The sequence below is a fragment of the Phocoena sinus genome, chromosome 19 (genome assembly GCF_008692025.1).
Source record: "Phocoena sinus isolate mPhoSin1 chromosome 19, mPhoSin1.pri, whole genome shotgun sequence".
NCBI classification, from domain to species: Eukaryota; Metazoa; Chordata; class Mammalia; order Artiodactyla; family Phocoenidae; genus Phocoena; species Phocoena sinus.
In genome coordinates this window covers 2,143,937-2,155,479 of record NC_045781.1, presented here as the reverse complement: position 1 = coordinate 2,155,479, position 11,543 = coordinate 2,143,937, and the positions used below count along the sequence as shown (strand labels likewise).

Genomic DNA, 11,543 nt, shown 5'->3' with positions numbered 1-11,543 from the left:
CCAAATGCCAGGCTTCAGGGACCAGCAGGAATGAAAAGTCTTCCCCCAAACTTTCCCCTAGGCTGGCTCCTTTTTGTCATTAGCCTCTCATCTCCTGGGAGAGAGCTGCGCAGCCCCGCAAATGCCACCAACCCCTTGTCAATGAAAATAATCAATAAATATATAATAAAAATAGAAAAGAGTTTTATTTGCGCCAAACTGAGGACTATAGTCCAGAAGACAGCCTCCCAGATTTTTCTGAGAAATTTCTCCAGAGAAGCATGGTTTTCAGCACAGTGTTATATACTGTCAGAGCAAAGAACATTAAATAAGTCAGAGGTACATTTCTTCAAGGTTTCAAAACGAAAACCAAACTAACAAAAACAGACCAGCGCGTATACAGCGAGTATACAGAGAGTCAGTATGGCCTTGGCACCTGGGAAGGGAGTCTTATTGAGGGAGGACCAGCATTGGCATCCCAGGAAGGGAGGCATTTAACCTTTCTTTTTAACACATTCTTTACTTCTGGTCAGTGTGCCCTTTTCTTCAATAATTAAAGCAGATGTACAATACATGTTTGACAGGCCACAAACAGGCTATTTTAGTTAGCATAAAATTCAGATTAACTCATGTAAAATGCAGAATGACTTCCCCATACCTTTTAAAATCCCCTTCATAACGTTCATCATTATCTGAGTTAGCTGATGCTTTTATTCATTTACATGTTCAGGGCTGGTCTTATCAGAGTCGTTCAGAGCTTTTTTATTTTTAATTTATTTTATTGAAGTATACTTGATTTACAATGTTGTGTTAGATTCCAGATTTTAGAAGGAAGGCTTTCAGCTTTTCATCGAGTATTATCTTGCCTGTGGGTTTGTCATAAACAGCTTTTATTATGTTGAGATATGTTCCCTCTATACCCACTTTCATAACTTTTTATCATGACTGGATGTTGAATTTTATCAAATACCTTTTCTGCATCTATTGAGATGATCATGTGGTTTTTTTCTTTTCTTTTGTTGATGTGGTGTATCACATTGATTGCTTTGTGTATGTTGAACCATCCTTGTGACCCTGGGATGAATCCAACTTGGTTGTGGTGTACAACCTTTTTTATGTGTTGTTGGATTCAGTTTGCTAATATTTTGTTGAGAATTTTCCCATCTACATTCATCAAAGATATTGGACTGTAATTTTCTTTTTTTGGTGGTGTCTTTGTCTGGTTTTGGTATCCGGGTGATGCTGGCTTCATAGAATGTCTTTGGGAGTGTTCCCTCCTCTTCAATCTTTTGGAAGAGTTTGAGAAGGATTAGTATATAAATTCTTCTTTGTATGTTTGGTAGAATTCACCTGTGAAGCCATCTGGTCCTGGACTTTTGTTTGTAGGAAGTCTTATTTTTTTAAATTACAGATTCTATTTTATTTCTAGTGATTGGTCTGTTCAAATTATCTATTTCTTTTTGATTCAGTTTTGGTGCACTGTATGTTTCTAAAAACTTGTCCATTTCTTCTAGGTTGTCCAATTTGTTGGCGTATAATTGTTCGTATTCTCTTTTTTTTTAAATTGCATTTCTGTGGTATCAGTTGCTATTTCTCCTCTTTCATTTCTTATTTTGTTTATTTGGGTCCTCTCTCTTTTCTTCTTGGTGAGCCTGACCGAAGGTTTGTCAATTTTTTTTACCCTTTCAAAGAACCAACTCTTTGTTTTATTGATTTTTTTCTATTGCTTTTAAAAATCTCCATTTTATTTATTTCCTCTCTGATCTTTATTATTTCATTCCTTCTGCTGACTTTAGATTTTGTTTATTCTTCTTTTTCTAATTCTTTCAGGTGGTAGGTTAGTTTGTTTGAGATTTTTCCTATTTCTTGAAGAAGGCCTGTATCACTATGAACTTCCCTCTAAGAACTGCTTTTGCTGCTTCCCATAGATTTTTTTTTTTTTTTTTTTTTTTTTTTTTTTTTTGCGGTACGCAGGCCTCTCACTGTTGTGGCCTCTCCCGTTGCGGAGCACAGGCTCAGGACGCTCAGGCTCAGCGGCCATGGCTTATGGGCCCAGCTGCTCCGCGGCATGTGGGATCTTCCTGGACCGGGGCACGAACCCGTGTCCCCTGCATCGGCAGGCGGACTCTCAACCACTGCGCCACCAGGGAAGCCCTCAAGGTATTTTTAAATTTCCTCTTTGATTTCCTCCTTGATCTATTGGTTTTTTAGTAGCATGTTGTTTATTTTCCATGTAATTGTTGTTTTTCTCATTTTTCTTTCCTGTGGTTGATTTCTAGTTTCATGCTCTTGTGGTCAGAAAAGATGCTTGAAATAATTTCTATACTCTTAAATTTGTTGAGGCTTGTTTTATGCCCTAGTATGTAATCAATCTTAGAGAATTTTCCATGTGCACTTGAAAAGAATGTGTATTCTGGGTTTTTTTTTGGATGTAATGTCCTGAAAATATCAATTAAGTCTAACTGTTCTATTGTATCATTTAGGATCTCTGTTGCCTTATTGATTTTCTGTCTGGAAGATCTGTCCATTGATGTGAGTGGGGTGTTGTAGTCCCATTGATTTCCCCCTTTATGTCTGTTAGTATTTATTTCATGCATTTGGGTGCTCCTATATTGGTGCATATATGTTGACGAGTGTAATATCCTCTTCTTTTATCGTTATATAGTGTCCTTATCTTTCCTGTTTATAGCCTCTGTTTTGTTTGATATGAGTATTGTGACCCCTGCTTTCTTGTCATTTCCATTTGCATGAAATATCTTTTTCCATCCCCTCACTTTCAATCTATGTGGGTCCTTTGCCCCAAAGTGGGTCTCTTGTAGGCAGTATATTGTAGGCTTTTTTGTTTTTTTTTTAAATCCAACCTGCCACTCTATGTCTTTTTATTGGAGCATTTAGTCCATTGTCATTTAAGGTAATTGTTGATAGATATGTACTTATTGCCATTTTAAGCCTTGTTTTCCCATTGATTTTGTATTTCTTCTTGTTCCTTTTCGTTTTTCCTTTTGTGGTTTGATTATTTTCTTTTGTATTATGCTTGTGTTCTCTTCTTTTTGGTTTTCGTGAATCTATTGTATGTTTTTTGATCTGTGGTTACCCTGTTTTTCAAGTATGTTAACCTCTTCCTATATCTACTTGCTTGGACTGGTAGTCATATAAGCTGAAACACATTCTGAAAAAAAATAAACCCACTACATTTTCTTACTCTCCTCCCCCACATTGTATGATTTTGACGTCCTCTTTTACATCTGCATGTTTATCCTTCTGCCATTCATTGTGGTTATCAGCACTTTCACAGAAAATTTTGCAGAAATTTTTTTTGATTTTTGAAAAATCTGTGCACTGGCTTATTTAAGTGATTTACTTTCCAGTTGTGATTTTCTCTTTCCTATAGAGTCTTGCTGCTTTTCTATTTAGAGAAGGCCTTTCAGTATTTCCTTTGGGCTAGGTTTTACTATTGCTGTATTCTTTTACTTTTTGCTTATCTGAGAATTTCTTTATCTCTTCTTCTATTCTATTCTTCTTCTAAATAATCTTGCTGGGTAGAGTATCCTAGGTTGCAGATTTTTCCCTTTCAGGACTTTGAATGTATCTTGCCACTCCCTTCTAACCTGCAATGTTTCTGTAGAGAAATTACCTGATAGCCTTATGGGGGTTCCCTTGTAATTAACTTTGTTTTTCTTTTGCTGCCTTTAGAATCCCCTCTTTAACTTTTGCCATTTTAATTATGATATGTCTTGGTATAGGTCTGTTTGGGTTCATCTTGTTTGGGACCCTCTGTGCTTCCTGTACCTGGATATCTGTTTCCTTCTTTAGGTTTGGAAAATTTTCAGCCATAATTTCTTCAAATACATTTTCAATCCCCTTTTCTATTTCTTCTCCTTCTGGTATCCCTATTTTGCATATATTGGCATGCTTTATATTATCCCATAGGTCTCTTATATTGCTTTCTTCTTTTTTTTTCCTTCATTTGGCTTTCTGTCTGCTGTTCTGATTGGGAGATTTCCATTATTCTATCTTCCAGATCACTTATTCATTCTTTTCCATATTCAATCTGCTATTTATTGTCTTTAGCTCAGCTTTCATCTCACCAAATGAATTTTTAAATTTTTCTTGGTTCCTTTTATAGCTTCTAGTTTCTTTTTACAGTAATCTGCATTTCTATCAATATCTCTTCTTAATTCCTTCAGTATTTTCATTATCTCCTTTTTAAAATTCAGTGTCTATTAGACTGAGGAGGTCTGTTTCATTGTTTGTTCTTTCAGGGGAATTCTCTTGATCTTTTAATCTGGAGTGATGCCTCTACTTCTTCATTTTACTTATATTTCTCTTACCCTATGGGTTTAGGAGGAACAGTTATCTACTGTGGTCTTAGAGGGCTTTTTTGTTTGTTTGTTTGTTTTTATGTTGGCTAAACATGCTGCATGTCTTGTGGGATCTCAGTTCTCTGACCAGGGACTGAACGTGGGCCATGGCAATGAAAGCACCAAATCCTAACCACTAGACCACCAGGGAACTCCCAAGGGCTATTTTTATATGGAATGTCCTTGTGTAGCCTGCGTGGTTTTAGTACGTTTGGTGCGAGGGCTGCTTTTAGTATGGATGCCTGCTGCGCCTTTCCTCAGTGTGTGCTGGCCATTTTCTGCTTGATAGGGGTTGTGACTGGTGTTGCGGTGACCAGAGCCTGCCCTGGATAGGGAGTGGGGCCTCCTCTTTGCTCTGTGGTTTTCACTGCCCTGTTGGAGTAGGGACATGCTCTCTAGTTGTTGGAGTAGAGGCCCCCAGACCCATTTCTAAGCTGTGGTGTGAGGGGGGTGGGATGGGAGAGGAGTCAGTGAGTATTCCTCAATTGGAGCTGCCCATCAGACAGCATGCTGTGGTGTCACTTGTCACCTGTCATGTGCGCTCACAAAGTACATTGTTGTTGGCACTGCCCTCGGCCCTGCCTCCACTGTGGGAAGGCAAGAAATCAGCCCAGATGTCCCTCAGGTGCTGTGTTCACAAAACTACAAGCACAGATTTGTAGGCACTGATCCACTAGTCAGGTATCGGGACTGCAGCGGAAGCAGCCCAGACTCCAGGCCGGCCACACAGCTGCTAATGCCAGACTATCCCAACTGTGGGAACACCTGCAGTCCACTTGGCTGTCCTGCAGGCACTGAGTTTACAAAGGTGGTGGCAGTAATGTAAATCCAAGGTGTGGACAGCCACTGAGGATCAGCTCTGATTTCAGTCCCGCCTCCACTCTGTGGCCAATCGCTGGTGCTTATGCGCTCCCACACTCCCAGAGGTCTGAGAAAGGGGCTGGTATGGTGGGCCCTCCCCTTCCCAACATCGAATGAAACTGGTCCAGACTTCCAGAACCACCCTGCATGGGAAACACTAAATGGACATTCTGGGCGACTTGTTACTTGGCAAGAGCTAACAGAGACAACCATGAAAGTCAGGACTTTGAGTTGGGGGAAAACATCTGGAAATGGGAGGTGTTTCCTCATACTGAAAAAAAGACTGGGGTCCACTCTAAAAATCACCCTCCACAGGTCTGTCAGGGGAGAGGTGCTTCCTTCTAAAACAACTTTCCCTGCCCTGGAGTTCTCTGCTCATTTTTCTCTAATTTTGGAAGCACTGTTTCAGTCCTAGGGATCCACATTTATTCTTTTATAAATTTATTTATTTATTTACTTATGGCCGCGTGGGGTCTTCATTGCCGCGTGCAGGCTTTCTCTACTTGCGGCGAGCAGGGGCTACTCTTCGTTGTGGTGCGTGGGCTTCTCATTGGGGTGGCTTCTCTTGTTGCAGAGCACGGGCTCTAGGTGCACAGGCTTCAGTAGTTGTGGCTCACGGGCTCTAGAGTGCAGGCTCAGTAGCTGTGGTGCATGGGCTTAGTTGCTCTGCGGCATGTGGGGTCTTCCTGGACCAGGGCTCGAACCCATGTCCCCTACATTGGCAGGCGGATTCTTAACCACTGCACCACCAGAAAGTCCCCACATTTATTCTTAAGACCCTGCTCCCTGTTACCATGCCAACTGCACCAAAGGAACTGAACCTTTTATTTATTTAAATGTGTGGACCAAATGTCTACTCAGTCATAAAATGATCAAAAGGCCGACCAGAGACCCACAGATATATCTTCAGGTCTACTTTCATGGGTCACAATTAGAATTTTGAACCAGGGAGGTGGTGGAGGTGAGTCTGGTAGATGCGAGGTCCAGTCCTGACCCTGTGACATCCTTCCTGTGTGATCTTGGGCACCCCACGGAGCCTCCCAGAGCCTTGGTTTCCTCATCGGCAACATGGGGATGGTAGACTATCTACCCGCTACTGCTGAGAGCCCGAGCACAAGGTATAAAAGGCTCAGCGGGGTGCCTGCCTATAGGAGGCCCTGGCAGCCCTCAGCCCTCATTCTTGGGCTGGTCCACCACGGTTTCTGCAGGACCACCACCGTCAACAGGCTCCTCCTCCCAGTCAGAGCTCAGGTGTTGAGTCAGGTGTGGCAACTGGGCAAAGGTTTCCCCCACCTTCTTGTCAGCGTGTGTCCTCTGGTGTCGAATGAGGGCAGAGGAGAAGCCGAAGGCCTTGCCGCAGCCGCTGCACTCGTACGGCTTCTCCCCAGTGTGCACGATGTGGTGCTGGATAAGGTAGGAGCGGTTACTGAAGGCCTTGCCGCACTCGGGGCACGCGTAGGGCCGCTCGCCGGTGTGTGTGCGCCGGTGCAGCGTCAGCGACGAGCCCTGGCTGAAGGCACGGCCGCAGTCCCTGCACCGGTAGGGCTTCTCTCCGGTGTGGACCTTCTGGTGCTCAATTAGGGAGGACACGTGGCTGCAGGTGGCACCGCACTCCAGGCACTTGTAGGGCCGCACCCCCGTGTGCACGAGGTGGTGCTGCACCAGGTGCGAGCGGTTGCTGAAGGCGCGGCCGCAGTCCCGGCAGGCGTAGGGCCGCTCTCCAGTGTGCACGCGCCGGTGCTGGCTCAGGTGCGACACCTGCGTGAAGGCCTTGCCGCACTGTGCGCACGTGTACGGCTTCTCGCCCGTGTGGATGCGCCGGTGCTCGGCCAGCGAGGCGCTCTGGCTGAAGGGCGCACCGCACTCGGGGCACGTGTAGGGCTTCTCGCCGGTGTGCACGCGACGGTGCTGCGCCAGGTGCGTGATCTGCGTGAAGGCCTTGGCACACTGGCCACAGGCGTAGGGCCGCTCGGCAGTGTGCGTGCGCTGGTGGCGGATGAGCGCCGAGGAGAAGCGGAAGGCCTTGTCGCACTGTGCACACACGAATGGCTTCTCGCCCGTGTGGATGCGCTGGTGCTCCAGCAGGGAGGAGCGGTTACGAAAGGCCTTGGCACACTGGCCACACGCGAAGGGCCGCTCGCCTGTGTGCACACGCCGGTGCTGCGCCAGGTGCGTGGGGCGCATGAAAGCCTTGCCACAGTCCGCACAGCTGTGTGGCCGCTGACCCGTGTGTGTGCGCCGGTGCGCCGCCAGGTAGGAGCCCTGGCTAAAGGCCTTGCCGCACTCACCGCATGTGTAGGGCCGCTCGCCTGAGTGTGTCCGCCGGTGCAGCATCAGGTGCACGCTCTGGCTAAAGGCCTTGCTGCAGTCAGGGCAGGAGAACGGCTTCTCCCCCGTGTGGGTTCTTTGGTGCAGGGTGAAGGCCGAGCAGTAGCTGAAGGCCTTTCCGCAGTCCTGACACTTCCACGGCTTTCTGGTGCCACCACCTCGTTCCTCCTCCTCCTCTGCGCTGGCGTCTGTGTTCTTCTGGTTTGGGTTCTTTCTTGGTGCACCGCGCCTCTGGGGCCTGCAGTCAGCCTGGGTAGTTGTGGGGCTCGATCTGGTCCTGGGGGTTCTGGTGCATTCATCATGCTCTGGGACGCAGTCCTCAGTGGGGTCTTCCTCGTGGACCTCCTGCTTCAAACAACTTTCCTGGTTCTCCCGGCCATCCCTGAAATGACCTTCGTGTTTCGGGGTTTCTTCCAACTCAGAGTCTTGCTGGACGGCAACCGTCAAGAGTCCTTCCATCCCGGCTTTGTGAGCTGCTGCCTCGATTTCACATCATCGTTACTGGATGAGAACGAAAGAGAGGGAGGGAGGGAGGGAAGGGAGGGAAGGAAGAGGAGAAAAGAAGGAAAGAAAGAAAAAAAGAATGACAACAAAAAACCAAACAGGTTTGTCACCTGTCCCGGGCTGGAAAAGGATCAGTGCAGGGTCTGTCTACTGACAGTCTGGGTCACATCATGCTTTGTTGCGGGACCATCCTGTGCCTTGTAGGATGGTGAGCAGCGTCCCTGACCTCTACTCACTGGATGCCCCCAGGTGTGACAACCAAAAATGTTTCTAAACCCTGCTGTTATGGGTTCAATTGCGTCCATGCAAAAGATGTACTGAAGTCCTAATCCCTGGTGCCTGTGACTATGTGCACGTGTGGAGAGCAGTCAGTGACCTGCTTTGGGTTCAGCCCCCTGGGGTGGGTGGGCCAAGTGGGGGCCATCCTAGGGGTGATGAGTTTCTCCTGGTATCACAGCAGCACACCCCTCCCTGAAAGACCCTGCTCACGTGGGTCCAGAGGCCCAGTGTCTGTCTCCCACCAGTAGCAACCAGCTTCCAGCTTGCTCCCTGCTGTGTGCAAAGTCACACTCACAGGCTGAGCCTGAGCCTCCCTCAACAGGCTCTGAGCTCCCCTCATCCCCCTGGTGCTCCCCACCCCAACCCCAGCAAAGACAAGCTACAGGTGGCGACGAGCAGGTGTGTATGGCACACAGAACACGCACAGCAGGTACAGGAAGCCAGTGAAAGTTTTCACGGGCGGGCGGGCCACGTGTCCGGACCAGGAGGAGACATTTCATCTTAACTAGCACACAGAGCGTGACAGCCGTCAACACAGAGATCCTGATTTCCACTCTGAAATCAAAACCGCTCCATCCTAGCCCAAGGCCCAGTAGCATCAGCACTGCCCGGGACAAGTGCAGAGCTCAGGCCTCTCCCCAGGCCTGGTAACTTGGAATCTGCCTTCTGATAAGAGCCCCGGGTGGTTTGTGGGCACAGGAACATCTAAGAGGCACTGGTCCCGGCCACTCTGAAGCCAACTTGGGTGTATTATTATAGTGGCCAAAATAACCAGCACCTGTTGAACACACACCTATGTGCCCATCACCCTTTAAGCTCTTTTATTCCTCAGTGAGGCTCCCAGAAGTGGCAATACCAGGACCCACACCTGGGCTGCCCAGCTCCAGAGCTTTTCCTCTTCCTCTCTCTCCCAATTAAAAATCACTAATGGCAGGACTTCCCTGGTGGTCCAGTGGTTAAGACACCAAGATCCCAATGCAGGAGGCCCAGATTTGATCCCTGGTTGGGGAACTAAGATCCCACATGCCACAACTAAAGATCCCACATGTCGCAACTAAGACCCTGAGCAGCCAAATAAATACTTTTTAAAAAATCACTAATGGCTCCATAAATGCCACACTCCTCTCCATGGCCCGCACAGCATCTCCCTGACCTCAGCCTCTACAACACTCTCACCTGCTCTGGGCTTGCCCTGCTCCAGCCAGAGGCCTCTTCCCTGTTCCACAAACACTCCAGGCATGCTCCTGCCACAGGGCCTTTGCACTGGCTGTTCCACCTACCTGGAATGCTTGTCCCCCAGTGCAGGGCTCAATGAGCCAAGACTTGGAGGAAGTTATGGAGCGAGCATTCTGGGCCGTGAGCCCAGCAAGTGCAAAGGTCCTAAGGCAGGACCATGATGGAGGTGATGGAGGAACAGCAGGGGGCTGGGCAGGGTTGGGGGGCGCTGGAGAAGAGTGAATTAGGCGGAGAGCAGGGGAGATTAGATATGGCAGGGTGAGGGCCAGACCATGCAGGGTCTTTGTGCAGAGGTGAGAACTTTGCTGGTGGGAGCCAAATGGGGCCAGTCCCAGTTCTGGTGCCACTCCCACAGGCAGCCCTCAGGCTTGAGTGGGGCCTGACTGGGTCCCCAGAGCAGGCAGTGGTACCCACCTCGTGGGTTTGGGAGCATCGGGTCCTGTCCATGTCACTCAGGCTGTGGCTCCTGCCGTGGCCACACGTGCCTCAGTGGGTCCAGCCAGCATCTGTGAGAAAAAAGAAACAGGGACCCCTGAAGGAAGATGCTGGGGCAGGCGCAGGTGGGTGGGTGAAGCAAGAACGCAGGGTGTTTCCTCTGTGTGCACGTGGGGAAGGTAAGTGGATTCAGGGTGGGGTACACCTGGGCCAGTCAGGTGCCCAAGCAAGCAACCAAAAGGGAGACGGAGACATGCTCAGAGGCAGACACATGTCACATCACACACAGACACACACATGGAGTTGCATGCAACCACACGGGGCGGGGGGGGCTGTTATACCATCCCCTGCCTTGGCCCTCAGATGCCCTTACACAGTCACCCATATGCTGTGGCACAGTCCTTCCCATACACAAGGAGGCAGGCAGTCTCGCACACCCACTCAACTCCAAGCACGTCTGCGGTCACGCCTGCCCATGCACACATGGGTACACACACAACAAAGTCACACATGCCGCCCTGCTCAACGGGCAGGCCTGGCCTGGGTCACCACCCACAGTGGCACCCCTAGTCACACACAGAGTCATGCGGTGGGCAGAGCTCCGCACATGTCCAGAGCCGCAGGTTTGCAGGGTCTCCCCCTCGCGCAAACAGACACACACACACACACACACACACGCAGCACCCCCACCCTCGCAGTGTCTCTCATCAATATCCTGTGCACAGCCCTCCACTCAGGCACACCCTGACCATCCAGCTCCATGCTGGCAGGCACACCCACCCAGCCACCCTACGCAGTTGCACAGCCAGGAAGTGTGGAATTATACACCTCACACCCACCTAGGAGAACAAGTTCCACACATACCCAAAGTCACAGATAGGCAGAGGTCCCCAAATGCTCAAATTCACAGGCACAGGCCGCTAGGGTCAGGCACGTGCAAACATGTGGTGACACTTGGGGACGGACTCACATGAAGTCTCATGCACAGATGGGACAGGCGGGCCTACACGCACAGTGACACACATAGCTACACGCTCGCACCGCCACAAAGTTCTGGAGTGGCACGCAGGGCAGGCCTCACACGCACAGGAACACGCCGCTGGAGTCGGGATCATACCGTCACACAGACACACAGGGGACAAATGTACACACAATCGCGCATGCGCACCGCGGCGCCCTCGCCTCTGGGACCATCTCTGAAGGCCTTGGGCGGCTCCCGCCGAGGCTGGCGGGTTTGGGTCAGTTTCTCCACGGTCTCTGGCCTATCCGGCCCACGCGGAGCCCCGGTGACCCTTCGTCCGGCGGTGGCGCGGACGTGCGGGCCACACAGGTCAAGGTATCAGCCACCACAAACTAGCCCAAGCGCCAGGCCGGCCCGGACTGCGCGTGCGCACTGGGAGAGTTGCGGCTCGCTCGGGTCCGTCAAGAACTACAACTCCCAGAAGGTGCCGCGCTGCGCCTGCACATTGATTCAGGCCCGCAGCGCCGGTGTACGGAAACTACAACTCCCAGAAGGACGTGCGACTGCACCCAGTGGGATGACGAATCTCAGAGGCTCCG

General features: G+C 49.4%; 1 protein-coding gene across 1 annotated transcript; it reads right to left on the bottom strand.

Moving 5' to 3' along the window:
- Window positions 1-5,883: 5,883 nt before the first annotated feature.
- ZNF835 (zinc finger protein 835) lies at window positions 5,884-11,113 on the bottom strand. The gene is given in 4 exon segments (XM_032612583.1): window positions 5,884-6,498; window positions 6,501-8,030; window positions 9,963-10,054; window positions 10,954-11,113. Coding segments are annotated over 2 exon segments (1,545 nt in total). The 5' UTR covers window positions 7,989-8,030; window positions 9,963-10,054; window positions 10,954-11,113; the 3' UTR covers window positions 5,884-6,441.
- Window positions 11,114-11,543: the final 430 nt, after the last annotated feature.